General features: G+C 60.4%; 1 protein-coding gene across 2 annotated transcripts in view; it reads right to left on the bottom strand.

The window, feature by feature from the left end:
- Positions 1 to 552: 552 nt before the first annotated feature.
- DNAH10 (dynein axonemal heavy chain 10) overlaps positions 553 to 18457 on the bottom strand; it is a 117466-nt gene continuing 99561 nt past the window's right edge. For both annotated transcript variants that reach the window (XM_036276565.1, XM_036276567.1), the window contains 22 exons: positions 18126 to 18307; positions 17018 to 17154; positions 15922 to 16139; positions 14799 to 15020; positions 14425 to 14572; positions 12695 to 12974; positions 11510 to 11739; positions 10296 to 10569; positions 9508 to 9612; positions 8772 to 8926; positions 8166 to 8320; positions 6756 to 6939; positions 5993 to 6193; positions 5256 to 5465; positions 5031 to 5126; positions 4492 to 4663; positions 3980 to 4111; positions 3601 to 3812; positions 3354 to 3521; positions 1895 to 2075; positions 1168 to 1313; positions 553 to 712 (listed from right to left, as the gene is read on the bottom strand). In XM_036276565.1, the coding sequence (XP_036132458.1) occupies positions 566 to 712; positions 1168 to 1313; positions 1895 to 2075; positions 3354 to 3521; positions 3601 to 3812; positions 3980 to 4111; positions 4492 to 4663; positions 5031 to 5126; positions 5256 to 5465; positions 5993 to 6193; positions 6756 to 6939; positions 8166 to 8320; positions 8772 to 8926; positions 9508 to 9612; positions 10296 to 10569; positions 11510 to 11739; positions 12695 to 12974; positions 14425 to 14572; positions 14799 to 15020; positions 15922 to 16139; positions 17018 to 17154; positions 18126 to 18307 (3955 nt within the window). In that variant the 3' untranslated portion in view covers positions 553 to 565. The remainder of the gene's footprint in view (positions 713 to 1167; positions 1314 to 1894; positions 2076 to 3353; positions 3522 to 3600; positions 3813 to 3979; positions 4112 to 4491; positions 4664 to 5030; positions 5127 to 5255; positions 5466 to 5992; positions 6194 to 6755; positions 6940 to 8165; positions 8321 to 8771; positions 8927 to 9507; positions 9613 to 10295; positions 10570 to 11509; positions 11740 to 12694; positions 12975 to 14424; positions 14573 to 14798; positions 15021 to 15921; positions 16140 to 17017; positions 17155 to 18125; positions 18308 to 18457) is intronic.

The raw sequence follows: 18457 nt of genomic DNA, 5'->3' as shown, positions 1-18457 counted from the left end.
GCAGGGCGGGGCAGCAGCTCATGCAGGAATTGGGGGGGGGGGGGCGGTGCAACAGAGACAGAAAAGGGGCCAGGGGGTTCTGGCAGGAGAAGGTGTCTCTGGGTGATGGGGGCACCACCTCGGTTCTGTGCCCAGCACCGGCAGCCCAGGGAAGGGGGCTCTGCCTGACCCAGCCGGCAGCCCAGGCTTCTGCCCACACCTCAGGACACAGCTCTTGCCCCAAGAGGCATCTGCGGAATCAGACCTAGGTTATCAAATCCGCACCTTTGAAATTTTCCATTAGCATTCCTACTTGGGCCAGTGCCATGCCAGGCACTTCTGCTTAATCTAGTATCTCCTCTAGAAGAAGAAAAACTCAACATCCTAAAATGCTGCCCTTTAGAATTTACTTTTTTTGACTTCTTAAAACATAGCTTCAAAAACAAAACCATGCAGGTTAGCTGACACTGAACAAGGTAAAAATGGCTGATTTCAAATGAAAGGGGATCAGCCCCTCCTGCCTCTCGAGAGGCCCCGAGAAATGACAGGAGGCTTGACTGCTCCTCACGAGCCCTTCTCCGGAGGGTCAGTCAGAATTCAGGGTGAGGCACACCCCTTGCAGCACCCAGTGAGAAATGTGCTTCGTGGTGAAGAGGTCGGCTTCAAACACCAAGCCGACCCCCATGGCATTCCTTCTGGTGGAGGTGGTGTAGACGGGCGTCCGGAAGGTGTTCTGCAAAGGGGAGGCAGGTGAGAAGTCCCATGCAGAGGAGCGGCCCCCCACGGAGCGGGGTGGGTGGAGCCTCGGCTCAGTGCTCAGAGCAGCGGCCTCCCCAAGGCTGTCCAAGCAGAGCGTGGCCCAGGCTCTGCAGGTGGCTGTGCGGGGCCCTCCGCTGCCTCGGCGTGGGCACACTGCTTCAAAGCAGAGCGAGGCGTGCTGCTCACACCAGGTGCACTAGGGCGCAAGCACTGCCCGAGAACTCTCACGAGAAGCCAGGAGGGTCTCCTGTGGCTGCCTGGACCCCAGCTCCTGACCTTGAACATGCCACCTGCAGTCTATGCTCACGGGTGTCGTGCATTTTCCTGGGCAGTGACACCGCGCTGGCACTATGCCTCGTGGCTCCCCCGCCCCCGGAAGGTTAAGCTCGGGTAACTGCAGCCGAAGGGCAGGAAATGGGCGGCCCTCACCTGCAGCTTGAGGCGGTGGGCTTCAATGGGGATGATCTTCAGGACCGGCAGGTCGACAACCAGCACCTTGGGCTTGCTCTTGGTGAGGCAGCCTCTCTCTAGGTCCCAGCCAGCACCTTCCAGGTACAGGCCTGACACGAAGCAGCCTGGAGGAGCCAGAGAGCCATTCTGCTGCCCACGGCTCTCGCAGGCGGACATGTCGGACAAGCCGCGGTCCCGGAACCTCCTCCGTGAACCCCTCAGAGCTCAAGAGGGCGCCTGCGCTCACAGACGGCACCCCCCTGGGCGGCGGCCCGCCGCAGTCTGCAGTCGGCGACCGGTGTGGACAGCGCACTGCGCTAGAGCCCGATCTAATGGTTCCCATCTAGCCCACCCTCTCTGCTCCCAGGCCCTGGGCCCTCGGGGTTTCCAGGGAGGCCACTGGGGACCCAGCTCTCTGAAAGATCCGATTCTGTCCCAGGAACCCGTTTCAGACAAACGAGCCCAGTGAGCCCGGTTCAGGTCTCCCTGACATCACCCATGTCTCAGGAGAAAATAGTGAGAAACATGCTCCCCTTCGGAGGTGTCAGGACGTGGACGGAGCACAGACGCAGCCCATGTGCAGCCCGTGACTTGGGAATGGCCTGGCACTCAGCTCTCACGATGCTCCCCTCCCTTGGAATCGGGGTGGCTTGGGCGGGTGGGGGCCCTACATGAGAGGCTGTGGACCCATGAGGGCTCACCGTACCCTGTCCTGCCCGCTCGGTCACTTCATCTGCATCTTGGAACTTGGTCACTAGCGTGAACAAGGTGGAGCGGTCCAGGGGCCAGCTGTTCCTCCGGCAGGTGGCCTGCACCAGGGCCGTGAGGTAGGACTCCGGGACGTGCAGCCCTGAGAGCCACATCACGCTGGGCTCACCCTCGGTGACCTGGAGGGGAGGGTGGCAGCTGCCATCCAGTGTCCGCGTCAAAGCTGACCAGACACTGAGTTCATGTCAAAGGAGTAGTTCGCCGCCTGGCCGGTGTGGCTCAGTGGCTGAGTGCTGACCCTGCACCAAGAGGTCACTGGTTCAGTTCCCAGTCAGGGCACATGCCCAGGCTGTGGGCCCGATCCCCAGTGGGGGGCGTGCAGGAGGCGGCCAGTCGACGTTCTCTCTCATCAATGTCTCTCTCTCTCTCCCTCTCCCTAAAAATCAATAAAGGGGGGGGAAAAAAAGACGTAGCTCGCGTTAGTGGCAGGAAGATGGGCTTGGGACAACTGGTGACCATTTGGGAACAGCAGGCTGGGACACGCGGTCAGGCTTGGGACACGCTGGCCGGCACAGCACCGGTTTCCTTGACATGCAAAGAAAGCACTCGTAAAAATCAACTTTAAAAGATGGAGAACTCAATAAAAACGAAACCAAAACACAAAAAGACAATTCACAGAAAAAGTAACACGAGCCCAAAGAGTCGCGGGTTCAGTTCCGGTCAAGGGCACGTACCTCGGTTGCAGGTCGTCCCCGGCCCTGGTCGGGGTCATGCGGGAGGCAGTCAGTCGGTGTCTCTCTCTCTCCCCCTCTATCTCTCCCTCCTACTCTATCTGAAGATAAATGGGGAAAAAATATCCTTGGGTGAGGGTTATAAAAACATAAAGTCACACGAAATGTAAAATGCACCAGGCCTCACCATAAGCGAAGACATGCACACCAGACAGTTACGTGTCATGTTTACCGATCGGGGAGGGAAGGTTCAGACCATCAAGAACACAGTGCTGTGCACAGTGAGGGTCACCAACCCCATCTGCTCTGCCTCAGCTCCTCCAGACGAGGGCTGTCAGAATGCAAAATGCACACAGATCCGGCTTCCCGCAGAAATGCACCCACGGAGCATGCTCATGTGAGCCCAGACACGTACCCTGGGGGCTGTCGCTTGTGCCAGCAAAGGACAGACGGGAAACCCAATGGCAGCCCCCTAGCCGTCCCCAAGTGGGAAGGACACGGGCGCCTGTAGGGTGGAGAAGCCCGGGAAGAATGAGGTGGGTCTAGAGGGCTGAGATGGAAGAGCGGCCGAGACTCACTGCGCAGACCGAGCTGCGCACAGGATGCTGGTCCCGAAAGCAAAGCAGGAGAGGAGGGAAGACGCAGATGCGCTCAGAGTCAGAGGCCGTTCCCAGAGCCAACCCTCCGCTGCGGGGCCAGACCGCGCCGGCCCGGGGCTCGCCTTACCCACGACGTGTACTGGGCGAACCGCCGCAGGAAGTAGAGCATCCAGTTTCCGAGGGACTTGAGGGTGTCAGGCGCGAGCTTCCTCCAGATGTTCGGGATCTGCCCGATGAACAGAGCCTTGGCGACATCGTCCAACTCGCTGCTCATTCCAACCTCTCCAGCCAAGGCCTGTGGCAGACCAAGAGGCAGGCCGGTCAGCAAGCCAGGCTCCACGTCAGGCGGGCACCTGCGTGGCGGGAACACTCACCTTCTGCAGCTCGGCCAGAGAGCGGGACATGCGGACGACGAGCTTGTTGAAGCGCTCCAGCTCCTGCAGGAGCACCACCGACGTGGGGGAGATGCCCATCCCCAGGTGCTTCCGGACCAGGTCCAAGTCAAAGACCTTGGGCATTTTGTTTTCTATGTCCATGGCCACCTGGCCAATGTAGTCATCTCGGCTGATGCCACTGCTCGATTCGCCTAAGAGCAGGACCCTTGTTAGGAAAGCAGGCACCCGAGCGTGGGACGGGGGCACCCTGGGCCTTCTGGCGTTTGGAAAGGCGTCACCAACTGGAAACTCCAGGGGCCAACACCAGCACCTGCACTGACACCGTCAGCCCTCACTTCGCCCTCCCAGGGGACCTCACCTGTCTGAGGCTGCAGCTCCAGCAGGTGCACCCAGATGTCCCGAGCGGCCTGAGTATAATAGCCGATCTCGGCGTTGGAATGAAGACCGAACACCTCAGGTGTGTTGGCCAGGGGGAGGGCCTCGATGGCTTCTGCAATCACAGGCAGCAGGCAGGTCACACAGCACGCTGCCCTCCACTCTGCACACGCAGACTAGTTTCCAGGGCTCAGGGCCATGTTTTCACTAGAATTGCGCACCAGGGCCCGGCCAGCTCTGTGTCCATCCGCTATGAGAACGGCTAGTGGGCTTCGTGGGGCCGCTTCGTCCTTCCAGACGTGTGTGCCTCACTCCAGGACGGGAGGCCCGAACAAACCCCATCCGCTCTGAGGCCGGATGAGCCCGGGACAGACCACCCGCCAGCCAAGGAGCCCCGGCGAGGAGACAGGAGAGCCCTCCAGCCAACCGGGAAGCAGGGCAGCTGAGCAGTGTGGGCCCCCTTAGACGAGACTTGGGGACGTCAAAGGAGCTCACCAACGAATCTCTCCTTCACGTCGCCAGAGGGGATCCTGTAGTCCACCTCGCTGTTGTGGAAGAAGTGGAAGGGCTGGAAGGTGTCGAAGATGAAGTCTCCCAGGTACTCGTCCATGTAGATGGTCAGGATGCGCCGGTCGAAGCTGTCGATGGCCCGCCCTCCGTACATGACCTGGAGGTACAGAGAGCGGGAGCCAGAGACTTCGTATCAAGGAAGCAGCAGAGCAGGACGCCAGCAGCCACTTCCGTCTCTGCAACGGCGTGCAGGCCGCAGGGACAGCCGTCCCATGAGGCCTGTGCAAGTCTCGGTCTCTGGTGTGGACACTCACACCCACCGAACAGGAGCCAGGCTCCGCGACAGGCCCAAGGCGCGGCCAGGCGGGCACAGCTGCCTCTCAGAGAGCACGGGCCTCGGCAGTGGACCCAGAACCCCCACGTGGATGGGGCTCGCTGAGGACAAAGACACTGGGCCCCGGGATGACGGGCGGGAGGAGCAAGAGGGGAGTCGTCCGGCACCGGGCACCCCGCAGCCCTCCTACCTCTCCAATCAGGTACTTGAGGCTGCCCCACGGGATCCGAGGGTCACTTTGCTGGAAGGCTTTGGTCAAGTACGTGTTCAAAATTTCCATGCAGACCTTCAGAGGGGAGGAACAGGCTCAGCGGTCGGCAAGCCCACGGAGACTGACGCTCCGACTCCTGTGAGACGTGGACTTGGGAGCACGGGCGGGGGCGGCGTTCCTGGGAGAGGCAGCGGCCGCGCGCACCTGGAAGTCGGACTCGTTGAAGTCGTAGGACACGTTCCACCCGATCTTCCCGAACTTCCTCCTCTCCTGCACCACGGCGTGGAAGAAGGCCAGCACGTAGACCAGGGGCTTGAAGGCGGGGTGAGGGCACCGGTCCAGCATTTCGTTGGAGATCTTGAAGTACGTCGCCCTCATGTTGAGCTTCAGCCCGTTGGGCGGCTCTGTGACCACCTGCAGAGGGGAGGCAGATGGTGGTGGGGCCGCAGGCTGCAGCCAGCTCTGAAGAGTACGCAAAGGGGGACCCTGGCTTCCCTCCACCTTTCCGAGGCCGTCTTCGTCCCCGAGTAGCGACCGTCCCTGGTTCAGGGCCTAAGGACCCGGGTGCTCTGCTCAGAAGCTCTGCCACGGGCTCTGCGCACGGCCCGGAGAGGGCCCCTCCACTCCCTCTGAAGCCCTGCAAACCTCTGCACAGAGCAGGGCTGGGGGCTGCAGTGGAGACGGTCTGTCTGCTGAACGCAGTCGGCGCACACGAAGTGGTGGGGCCGGGCTGGGGCGTTACTGCCACCGATGACGGTCCCCCAGTTTGGGGCAGTGCTTATCTCTGAAGGGGGAGGGAGGCACAGAACTGGGAGGGTGTCTGGAGGTCTCACCACATCCTGGGTTTGTCTGCAAACACGCACACACACACGCACACGCGGCAAACGGTAGTGAGCCGAGGAACTGGGCTGTGGGTGTGCAGTGTTCGTCCGGAAGCAGACCTTCAAGGACTTCTGCAGAATCCCGATGGGGAAGCCCTTGGTGGGGTCCGTGGTGAGCCACAGGCGGAAGTCTGGGTGGGGCTTGGTGATCCTCTCCAGGGACTTCTCCAGGTCCTTCAGCCACTTGACCAGGAGATGGCAGTTCTGCAGCATCAGCCACTGCCCACGAGCCACCGCAGTCTCCAGCTGCTGCAGAGCCAGCTGCCGGGAAGAAGGGAGGGCTGTGTCCTGGTGCCCGCCAGCCCGCGCCCCAGAGACCCGCTCCAGCCCCCGTCAGCGAGGGCCCTCCCCAGCCGAAGCTGGAGACCCAGGAGCTGCAGGGGAGCCTGGGAAGGAACACACTTTGGATTCCCTCAGGGCCCTCTGTGCACTGGGCTGGTCACGGCCTGGAAGACAGGGAGCATCTTAGCCTCCCTCAATGGCCTCCTTGGCCCAAAGAGCTCCAGCTTCTCCAACACTGTCGCCTCTGGTCCTGGGCTGCTTCCCTGCCCCACACTGGGGGTGCTGCAGGGGTAGGAGGTGACTGGGTGGAAGGGCTTTGAGAAGAACAGCACGCACTGGCCCGCACAGCCGGGCAGCCAACCGGGAAGGCTGGACCCAGAACCACACCGCCCTCATCGCTGCCGTGCGCCAGCCTTGCTCACAGCTCCGCAGACGCCGCACCCGGAGCCGGGGTGGAGCAGCCCTGCCGGCTTAAAACCAGGCGCTGCCCCTCCCTCACGGGCGGGCTCACCCAGTGTGAGCTGTTCCTGCGACACACTACCTTTTCTTGGCCTTGACCCATGGCGAGGAATTTGAGGCGGTTTCCCCCAAAACCAGAGCGCTCTGCTAGTTTCATCAGGTCGCTGGCAGGGTCGGAGCCGGGGCTCAGGATGAACACGATGGGCGAGTTCGGGGTGCTCTGCTCGAAGATGGCCTCGAAGCTGACCATCGGGGGCTGCACGTATCTGGGGAGAGCACGTTCTCCCAGAGTCAGGGGCTCCCGAGGCAGCTCCAGGCCCGGCGGCCGTCTGACCGGTGGCCTCTCCGTGTCCATCCCCCAGGACCGCCCGTCTCGAGCTCGCTGTGCCGCCTGTCTGCACACCTCGGGCGCTGGACGGCGGGCTCCGGAGTGACGCGGCCTCCGCGTCCCTTCAGCACAGCTCGAGCAGCTGCGCGGGCTTTCAGAGACCGTGAGCTGGGCACTCCGAGCGGAGGCCCTGGGCCGCCCCCCCGGGGACAGCCTCTGGCCCCGGCCACGGGCTCCACAGGGACAGCCCCCAGGCACACCCGGAGTGGCTCACACCTCAACATTTAAAACAATTAGTTGCTGCCCTGGCCAATTTGGCTCAGAGGTTAGAGCGTCGGCCCGCGGGCCAATGAGTCCCGGGTTCGATTCTGGTCAAGGGCATGTACCTTGGTTGCAGTTCATCCCGGGCCCTGGTCGGGGTCATGCGGGAGGCAACCAGTCAATGTATCTCTCTCTCATCAATGTTTCTTTCTCCCTCTCTCCCACTCTGTCTGAAGAAAAATGGAAAAATGTCCTCAGGTGAGGACTTAAAAATAAAATTAGTTGCCAACACACAAGGATTGGGAGAATCTACATTTCTAGCTTCTTCGGAAGAGTCAGAGGGTCGGGGGGTCCCACTGCCACCTGGCATTGGGCAGCAGGGGTGCGGGGCAGCCGCCAGGCGTCACGTGACCTCTCCCCTAGCCTGGCAGGCCCCACCCAGCTCTGTTCGCTGCCTCCCACCCCTGCAGGCCAGGGAGGCAGCTCCAAGTCCGCACCCAGCTTATCCATCTGGCTGCACAGGGTCCGGAGCTGGTGTCCGACACGGCAGCCACCGGGCACATGTGGCTATCGGGCACTTGAGGTGTGGCTGGTCCGACTGAGGTGAGCATTAGGTATGGATTCACACAGGACTTTAAATCCTTAATACCAAGCAGTATGCAAACTCTGCTTTCAAGTGATCCCATGTGGAAATAATATTTTAATACGTTGACTTCAATACAGCATGTTACTAAATTGCACGTGTCTGACGACATCACACGTCTCTCTCTTTCTCTAGAACTCTGCCATCCTGGAGTGGCTCTCGCGCAAGGCTCCAAGCGGAGCTGGACCACCCCTGCCGTCTGAGCCCCGGGGGGGACGGCCCCGCGGAAAGGGCCAAGCCTACACAGACGCCACACTTACTTCTCTCCCACGGTCATAGTCACGTAGTCGGTCACGGCCCGATAGACCCGATCCACCCGGAAACAGCGCAGAATAAGCAACTTCTGGAAAGCGGTGATGTTGTCGTCATACTCCAGGGGGAACGGGAACTGCTCCAGCGAGTCCAGGTCGTACCACTACAGAGAGCAGGGCAGGCCCGTGGCCTGTGCGGTGAGGCCCCGAGCCCACGGGAAGGCCCCGGCAGCCGCTGTGGAGGAGGAAGTCGGCCCTCTCTCTCCCCCGCACTGCGCTTCGGGACGGGAAGGCTGGGGTCTCAGTCCCCCAGTGCCCACCAAGGGACATGGCCCTCGGCAGATGCACAGGAAGTATTTCTTGGGTGCTGGCTGGATGCGTGGATGGGTGGGTGGGTGGGTGGGAGGAAGGACGGATAGACGGAAGGCCAGACGGTCCTCCCACCAAGCCAGCTGAACTACATACAGAAGAATTCCATCCAGGGAACGAGGGCACTGCTTGCTCTGAATGGGTCACTCAAGGAGTGATCTTCACACTCACAAGGAGTCAGGTACAGTTTGAGTTTGGACCTTAGACACGTAGGGAAGGGAAGGGGGGAAGAGAACATGAGCTCACCTCCTGCCAGACAGACGGATGCTTCTCAAGGTCGTCAGGAAGACTCCCAAACCGGCTTGGGAACATCTCTGATAAGAGCATGATGTCTTCCCAGCCCTGGTCAGGCAACCAAGCACAGGGCTTCTTTCGTTTGTTTTTCTCCAGGGAAATGTTTCCTAATCACATCGGGGAAGAAGAGTCAACAGCCGACCTCAACGTACCAGGAGGAGGCAGCTCTGTGCTTGGACTTCCCTCCTTTTGGGGACCATTTGTGACTCTGACCGGCCCCTCAGCGCGGCCCCCAGCCCCGGGCGGCCTGTGCCAGCCCGGCAGCTCCCAGCAAACCAGAACCACGTCCGAGGTGGCAGCCGAGACATGTAACAAGTGAGGCGGGAAGCCGCGTTCTTGGGAGAACTCTGGCTGTGTGTGTTTTCATGAACTAGTTTGTATGCGTGCCACTGCCACAGGGCACACCCATCATCTTTTATTTTTATTTATTTATTTATCCATCCTCACCCGAGGACATTTTTGCATTCATCTTCAGATAGACGGGAGGGAGAGAGGGAGGAAGAGAGAGAAGAGAAACATCAACGTGAAAGGGACACATCGAGTGGCTGCCACCCACATGACCCAACCAGGGCCGGGGACAAACTGCAATCGAGGTACGTGCCCTTAGCGGGAACCGAACCCGGGTCTCTCCAGACCGCAGGCCGACGCTCTAACCGCTGAGCCAAACCGGCCAGGGCAAATTCATTACCTTTTAGAAAGAAGTCTAGCTCTTCCTGGGGAACTCTCCCTTCTGCTTGTTCGATCTTGATCGTCATGTTGAAGGCAAAGAGTAACTTGTGCCTCTCGAACAACCCTGGAGAGCGATGGACAGAAAGTGGCCTTTAGCCATGTCAACACTAAGTGTCCTCTGCACCGCGTGCTCACGCGCGGGAACTGCGACGGACACCCAGACGGCACGGCTGCACGCGGCCCTCCACGCCTCAAGTCCACGACTACCTTGGTGCAAAAATGTGGGCTCACCGTCCGTGTCATGCCCAATGTGCATGGCTGTGTTCTGATAACGCGTGCTTGTCACGGCAGGCGGTGGCCACAGACGCCTGCCCGCAGGACGTACAGTGTCTGCTGCAAAGGAAGCCCCGTCCACCCCGACTCCCCTGATGGGAGGGGCGGCACGCCCACCTTCTCTCACTAACAGCAGAAATGCGTCCCTGGAAAACGCTGACCAGTCAAAAGCTGTGACCTGAATTGTGCTTTGTGTGTGTTAGAGGGTTGGCTACTTAAGTGGGCCCTGCACGGACAGCAGTCCTTAACCCTCCTCCTGCCCAAATGAAATGGGCTGGATTCTGCCCCCTCAGAGCTGGGGGGAGCCCCGAGCCCAGGAGCTCAGGGTGTGGCTGCGTGGGAGACTGAGCCTCCAGAGCGGGGCTGGGTTAAAACGAGGCCACGAGGCGAGCCCCGAGCCAACCTGAAGTTTGGACCAAGACCCCAGCGGCGCACACACAGAGCCTGTGGTCCTAGTCAGTGCGGAGGCCTGACCTGTGCAACCATAGTTATAGATGTTGAAGGTCAGCGTGTCCATTATGTTCCTCAGCCGCTTCATGAGAATGGAGTCAGGCAGCGACTTCTTGAGCGACAGCCCGAAGACCTCGAGGAAGGCGCTCAGGGAGTACTGGTACATGGCGTTCACGAGCGCCATCTCCGACAGCACGAAGAACAGGATGGCGCCCCGCCGCGCCGCCGGCCGGTAGCCATCCCGCAGTCTGTCAATGTCCAGGGCCGTCTTCTCTGCCAGCTTGAGCTTCTCCGACACCTAAGGAAAAGGAGCACGTGTCCAAGGAAACAGGAAGACTGATACCCGTGACCGAGGGGACAATGAAGCGGGCAAGGAAGAAGGCAGAGGGCAGGAGTGAGGTGGGGCAGCAAGAAGAAAAACAGGCGATGTTCACAGGGGCTGGGCACCCGCCCTCTCTCGAGACGTGGGGGCGTCCGTGGCTTCATTCCACTGCACCTTCTTCTAACAGTCCCTGTATTTCACTTGGAGACTCATCGCTTCCCCATTTCGTTCCACATGTGGGTCTGCACCCCAACTCCAGGAAAGAAGCATGTGACGGAGGCCCAACCAATCCACGTAATACTCCCCCAGGCCACGGGACTGCTTTGGGGTGAGCATGTGACTTAAATGACTCTCGAGACATACATGATAGGGACAGGCAAAGATTCTCACTCTTCCCTTTGGACTTGAACCTGAAAGGACATGAGGCCAGACCCACCTTGAGACCACAGGAGGAGCTTGGCCCCGTGGGGAGGCTGAGAATGATGCCACCCCAGCAGAAGGCCCAGACCAAAAATGGAAAGGAACTGAGTCTTGATGATATGCTTGGGGTCCTGGATCCAGCCCAACCTGAAGCCAGCTGTTTTCTAAGCCGGTAAGTTCCTTTTGACTTAAGCCAGGTAGAGGTGGGTTTTTCATTCCTCTAAAGTGAAAGAGGCTGACCTAGAGCACAAGGGGCCTGGGAACCTTTGGGATACCCTCCCCACGGCACACCCCAATAGAGGTGGCCATTTCTCATCAGGCAAACCTCAGGTGACTCAAAGCCCGAGTCTAACGAGGACACAGGCTGATGTCCTCCCACCCCAAACCCTCCGATTCTAAGACCATGAATGAGGCCCAGGTCACGGAGTCTAATTTCCTCCTGGAGCAGCTGTGGACATGGGCTCCTGGCTCAGCGCATTTCCTGCACAGCCGATACCTCCGTGGCCTTGGACTTGGTCTCCTCCAGGGTGTGCACCAGCTCCACGTTGTCCAGCATGTTCCCCGTGGAGGTCGCCAGCTCCCGAAGGAGGGAGTCCTCCAGGTCCTTCAGCAGGTTCTTGTTCTCGCTCGTCTCCTGGATGAGGTGCTCCCTCTGCTCCTCCAGCTCGCGCCTCTCGAAGGCCACCAGCACGCTCAGCAGCTGGTCCTCCAGGCCCTTCAGGGTGACTGCGGGGACAGGGAGGCCCTCACTGCTGCGTCTGCTGCTGACAAGCCGAGGGTGGGTCGGAGCCAGCATCTCAGGAACAACTCACACTCCTGACAAAATTACTCTGAAGCCACAAGGTGAAGTGTCAGAGCAAAATGGGGACGCTGCCCTGCAGAGGGGTGGACAGAGGGCAGAGGCACCACAGAAAGTCCAGGGCTCCGCACCCTGGAGAACCCCAGCTGGAAGCACACCCACTACTAATGACCCTGTTTAAGGACCTACCTGGAGACCCTTGCAAATGCAGCAAGTGGCGTTCGATCGCTACACAGGTCAGCATGCAGCACACACACACACAGAACTTCCTGCGCTGCAGGGGCGCCCTCCCTCCGCGTGAGAACGCTGAGCCCCGGCCCAGGCAGCACGCTCTTCCTAGGTGTCGCTGCATCGCTAAGAACTAACGTCAGCCCGGCCCATGTGGCTCAGAGGGTTGAGTGTCATCCCGCGGACCGAGAGGTCCTGGTCCGAGTCCTGATCAGGCACAGGCCCAGGTTGTGGGCTCAATCCCCACTAGGGGGTGTGCAGGAGGCAGCTGATCGATGTTTCTCTCTCTATATAAAAAACTAAATTAAAAAAAAAGAGAGAGAGAATTGACCAGTTAAGCCCTGGCCAGTTTGGCTCAGCACTTAGTGTCGGCTCTCAGACTAAAGGGTCTCGGGTTCAATTCCTGGTCAAGGGCATGTACCTGGGTTGCAGGTTCAATCCCCAGCCTCTCTCTCTCTCCCTCCCAACCTCCCTCCCTTCCACTCTATCTAAAAAAAATCAATGGGAAAAAAAAAAAAGAATTGATCAGTTAAGGTGTGACAGAGAATGATCTGGAGTTACTGAATGAAATGACATCTGGTAAAAGCCTTGATCTCAGACCGTGGTCTCCATGGCAACCACCGTAATTTGACCATGGGGTTCTGCAGTCCTTACCAGTGTAATTGATCACCATGGCCTTCCCGAACACAGATGGGGTGTACTGGGGGTTGGCCAGCTTGGTGGTTAGATAGAGCCTGAAACTGGAGTCGTAGTCCACCTCCTTGTCTCCTAGGATGATGAACTGCCGACCCTGGGAGACTTTGATGCTCTTTTCCAGGACGTTGTCAATCACAGGGTCGATGTACTCATCCACGTCATGGAACAGGAAGGGAGTCCCGTACTTTATGGACATCTCCAGCTGCTTGAGGAAGTCGGGGTCGTTAAAGGAGGCCACCTGGAGGACAAGGGAGGCAGGTGCTGAGGGTTGGCCCATTTGCCGCACGTAAGGGGAGCACGGAAATGTGCATTTAACCCTCTCCCCCCTGCTCCCCTGAGTCCTCACGACGCTGGGCCCCTGAGAGCCCGCACGTGAGGGGAGCACGGAAATGTGCACCTGACCCTCTTCCCCGCTTCCCTGAGGCCTCAAGACGCTGCGCCCCTGAGAGCCCGCACATAAGGGGACACGGAAATGTGCACCTGACCCTCTTCCCCGCTTCCCTGAGGCCTCAAGACGCTGCGCCCCTGAGAGCCCGCACGTAAGGGGACACGGAAATGTGCACCTGACCCTCTTCCCCGCTTCCCTGAGGCCTCAAGACGCTGCGCCCCTGAGAGCCCCGCACGCCGGCGCAAGGGCTCCGCCTCGTCCTTGTCTCCGCGCTGTCATGGCACCGACCTCCTCTCCCCATAGGTTGAACCCTCCTTCGTTAAGGGACGGGACGGGAGTGGGAGGGGCCCGCAGGGGGCTGCAGCCTGAACGGTGGGCTGAGGGTGAGGGCCGCTGAGGGCCGTAAGCAGGAGAGGCGGCGGCTCCCCTGACCTTGGAATGCAAGCGGGCCTCCCCCAGCCGCAGGAGGAGGTAAAAGTCAAAGTCATGGATTTGTGGATGATTTCAGCCGAGTGAGTGGGCCCCAGCAACCTCACCCGAGAAAATATGAAAGCACATTTGCCCCAGAAGTAACGCGTACATGAGTGTTCTCAGCAGCCCTCTCCACAATGGCCAAAAACTGAAAAAAGCCACGTGTTCATCGACGGGTGGGCGCGTAAGTGAGGCCCGTGGTCCAGGGGACTGTTACCCGGCCACGGGCGGGAGTGAAGCACTGGCACCTGCTACAGGGTGGATGGACCTCGAGAACATGGTGCTGAGTGGCAGAAGCCAGGCACAGAAGGCCACATATCACGTGATCCCACTCACGTGAAATGTCAGACAGGAATCCACAGAGACAGAAATATATTAGTGACGCCAGAGGTTGTGGCGATGGAAGAACTGGGGGGCGGATGATGACAGCTAAAGGACACAGCATTCCCTTTGGGGGTGACTCTGACTCTGGTCATTGTTACACAACTCTGTAAATACACTGAAAACCACTGAACTGCTCGTCTTAAACAGGCGAATCGTGCGGTGTGAATATAGCCTAACCAAGCCCTCTCCCCCTCCCTTCCAAAACAGTGGCTGAGCCCCGAAGCCACGCCTGCACGTGGAGGGGACGCGAGGATGAGCAGCGCACCAAACGGGGGCTCAGGGCGCACCAAACGGGGGCTCAGGGCGCACCAAACGGGGGCTCAGGGCGCACCAAACGGGGGCTCAGGGCGGTACTCTCAGCTGGGCGTGCTGGAGGCCAGGGAGAGGGGTGGGGCGGCCGTGCCCTGGGGGCAGAGAGGGCGGGGACCCCAGGGAGGCGCTGTACCCGCAGGTTGTTCTTCTCCTCCCTTCTCTTTATCCAGTTGAGGGCCTGCTGCTGGGGGTCGATGCAGAGCGGAAAGCGGCTGGCCCGGGTGGTGAGGATGCCGTTCTGAATGGAGAGCTCGTCGGGGGGCAGTCCCTGGGAGCCCCACCTGGAAGGCACAGTGACAGGAAAACCCATTTTTCGTGCTGGTCGTGAACCCAGGATTAAGGGTGCTAGTGCCGGCCTTCCAGAACCACCTACCAATCCCGAGACTGCTCAACGCTCCCCAGAGCCCGGAGCTGGACCTGCAGCGCACCCCATGTTGTGCCCACCAGGGCGATACCTACGGGGCCCCAGTCCGCGGCACCCCTGTCCTTCGGGCTCAGGGTGCGCACCTGCTGATCTCCACGTCATCTGTGAGCAGGCTCTCCAACCGAAACGGCTGGCTCAGCGGGATCCCGCGCTCCAGGATGTCACTCTGCCAGACCTGGCTGACCATCTGGTGGCGGAACTCCCAGGTGAAGGCGCCCTCGTAGCTCAGGAAGGCCGCGCACAGCAGGCAGTCCCCGCGCAGCTTCACCCGCCGGTGCATGAGCTCGTCCAGGTCCTTCAGCCACCTGCGCGGGGCAGTGGGCTGCGGTCAGCACCTACCTTCCCGCACGCTCCCAAGGAACGTTCTAGAAAACCAGCTGGACCTGTGCTAATAGGGCTGCCGGGAAGGAAACCGTGTTTGAATACTCTTCTTTTAGAGACTTCCAGCTTATCTTGCCTCTTCCCCCTGGACAAGCCCGATGTTTGAGAACTCTGACTTCCAAGGCTCCGCAGAACCTACGCCAGCAGGGCCTCCCTCAGAGACGTCTGTGGGGAGCACGGGGTCTCCGAGACGTGCTGAGCGGCACGCGCTGTCTGCGGACGCTCACTAACACTCGGCGGCGCGCCCAGCAGCGCTCCCGCGCTCGGGTCCTGCGTGGGGACAGTCCCGCCCACGGTGACCGCGGGTTTCACTTGGCCTCTTCTGGTGACTGCAAGGTCTTTCGGGTGTGAGGAGTGTCGAGTGCGGTCTGTCCCCAAAGCAGACGACCTGCCCCACACCATGCTCGCAGGAGCCGAGCAGAGACGACCTCACGCCAGAGGAAGGGCTGGAGCCAGTGTCGCCCACGGGCATCACGCAGGCCCGTCCACCAGAGACAGACGCTCAGGCCTGACCCAGCCACAGCGTCCTGCGAGACACATCCCGAAGGGGCTCAGGACTAGAGGTCACTGAGCACTATGTTCCCAGGACGGAGACGCCTCACAGGAGGCCGCTGGTTTCTCCGTCCCCACGGCTGCTCTGCCGCCGTCACCCTTCGCATCACTTGATGACAGACACACCACGACTAGTGAACTCGCGCTGTGCCGGGGCCACCAGCCGCCTCAGACATGGCCGCGGCAGATCGGACGCCCTCTCCCGCTCTCGGGAAACGCAGCACAGACCCCGCCCGCGCAGAGCCACCCGCAGGGCCCCTGCAGCAAGCTGACCTGATGTTCTCGGACCCCAGCCCCGAGATGAGCTTGTCGGCCGCGATCAGCCGGCGCTCCATGATTTCCGCTTCCTCCTGCAGCTTCTGCCTCTCCAGGATGGCCGCCTCGTACGTGGCGCCCAGGGCCTCCAGCTCCCTCTGGAGCGCTGCCAGCTCGTTCTGGATCTTCTCTAGCTCGCGTTTCGTGAGGTGGAAGTGCCGCTCCAGCCGGGCCACCTGATGGAAGGCAATTCGCAGAGGTCGGGAAAGGCCCCCGGTGGGGCGGGGACAAGACGGCCTCACACTGGGCTGGGTCCACTCCCCATGTCTGACCAGGTCTGGGCGCTGGGGCACCACAGCCACAGCGAGGCACACGCGTCTCCTCTCAGCCACCTCCTCGGGGGTCTGCTGCGAGAGCCCCCGTGCCCTGAGAAAAAGATGCCCCGCACCCCAGGTGGAGGCGGCCATTCTCCACGTGTGCAGGTCACAGCAAGGGGACTCTGTGGCTCTAAGTCGGAAAGCCAGAGGGATGCACTGAAGACGGCACAGGCCTCCCGCTGGTGTCTGAGGGGTCTGGGTAGTGACGTTCTGAATCAGAGCCATGTCGGAAGATGCTCAGAATGACAGCGGGAAGCCCGTGGTTCTCCTCGCATCACGGGTTCCACGTTCCTTCCACCCCTGGATCCCCACTGGGCCGACTCTGCCCCCAGGGACACAGGACAACGCCTGGGACAGTTTTAGCTGCTGAAACTTGGGGGCAGGGACAATGGCATCTAGAGGCCAGGATGCTGCTAAATAGTGCACGGGATGCCCCCCTGACAAAGACTCCCCGGCCCCAGACGTCAGTCGCTCCGAGGTCGAGACGCTGCTTCTGCCCTAGACAACGATCCCGAAGTCTCTGACCCTGCTCTAGGACCTTTCGGACCTAGTTTCTGTCAGCTCCCATCATGTCCAAATGAGAGCTGTAATTCACGGTCATTATTTACTGGGGGAAATGTCTATGGGGCTCAAAGTCAGAACCTTGCTGGAATTCTTCCGGCAAGCTGTGGACACGTCAACTCCTCTCCAAACTGGCCCCTCGGCGGCAGTGTGAGCGTCGCGCGGACCAGCCGTACCTTCTCCCTCTTGGGCTTGATCTCTCGGAACACGTCGCAGTAGCCCATGACGGCCTCGACGAACTTCAGCATGCCCAGGCCCGCTCTGCTCACCGCTTCCATCTCTTCGGCCGTGGTGTTGAGGTTCCGCAAGAGGCCTGGGGGTCAGACAGCGGCGTCAGAGAGCCGCCCGCTTCGTCTGGGCAGACAGAACGGGAAATAGATTGCCCGTGGACAAGGGTGAGCAGTTCCCTATTCCTCCGTCACCCGTGAGGGGGCCAGAAGGCTGTCCCATGGCAACAGAGGGTCCAACCCCAAGTGAGTTTTATGTGAGCGGAGCAGCCTATGACCCCACAGGACAGCCAGCAGCCCAAGGCTCAGAGCAGAGAGCCGACTCGGAGGGACCCTAGGCCATTTCGGGTCACCACCACCTTTACCGCGCCCTCCCCCTGGAGCAACCTCACATCCAGTCAACGTCAGGTAAAGACAGCCCCTCAGGTGCTGTAGCTGCTGTTACTCTGTGTGTTTCACTTAGTTTTGTTCAAAGCGGCTGCACAAGAGCCTTTGAGGACCGAGTCCCAAACAACGTCGGGGTCGACAGCGATGCTGCGACTCGCACTGTGTGTTGTCACCATTCCACTGGCTCAGCGCCTGGGCAGGGCAGGGCAGGCTAAAGGGGATGTGGGTATTCTGTCACGGAAGGCAGAGGGGCTGGCCGTGGGTGGGCCATCTCCTCCTCCACGTCCTCCCCCAGTGCCCTGCGAAGACTATACTGGCAAGAGGGGGCGTCAAGGGTTAACCCACCTCCAGACGCCACCATGCCTATCAGTGCAGCAAGGGAGGCTGGTCTGAGTTCCGTGAGAAGGGCCTGTCTCCTTCCAGGGGGAACCAGAGCCACTGTGGAATCGCTCAGCCCAGGCAGCATCCACCCTCCCGGCTCATGTCATATGCTACCTCTTCCTCTGGGAACCCCATCCCAGCCACGCCATCCGCAGCACTTGGTGCTGCCGTGTGACCACACAGGAGGGTCTGCCTGCCACAAGCCCCCTCCTGGCCCTCCATCCCTGCCCCCAAGACTGAGAAGACAAGTTAACCATGACCCCGGCCATACTACATTGTCTCTCCTCACTTCTGATATTCTTGACTTGGCTCTGGGTAATGGAATCGAAGTCCATCTCCATCAGCGACCGCAGGAAGTTCGGGTCAGACATCATGCCTTTGGCGGTCTTCCAGTTGAGCTCCTTGTACCCCTTCATGATGAGGATGCACTCGCACACTGTCTGCACCTGCTTCGGGGGCTTGGCGAAGGACCTGGCGAGAAACGGAAGTGGGGTGTGGCCAGGAGCTGGCCTGAACGAGCTGCAGAGCACACGGCTTGCTCTGGAGCTGGCCTGCGAGGTGGTGTGTGGGGGCAGAGGGAGCCATGTCCCAGCACGGACTCAGGTGCCCGGGGGCGAGACT

Source organism: Molossus molossus, unplaced genomic scaffold (genome assembly GCF_014108415.1).
Source record: "Molossus molossus isolate mMolMol1 unplaced genomic scaffold, mMolMol1.p scaffold_m16_p_22, whole genome shotgun sequence".
In the NCBI taxonomy this organism is placed as follows: domain Eukaryota; kingdom Metazoa; phylum Chordata; class Mammalia; order Chiroptera; family Molossidae; genus Molossus; species Molossus molossus.
This window is presented reverse-complemented; position numbering and strand designations above follow the sequence as displayed.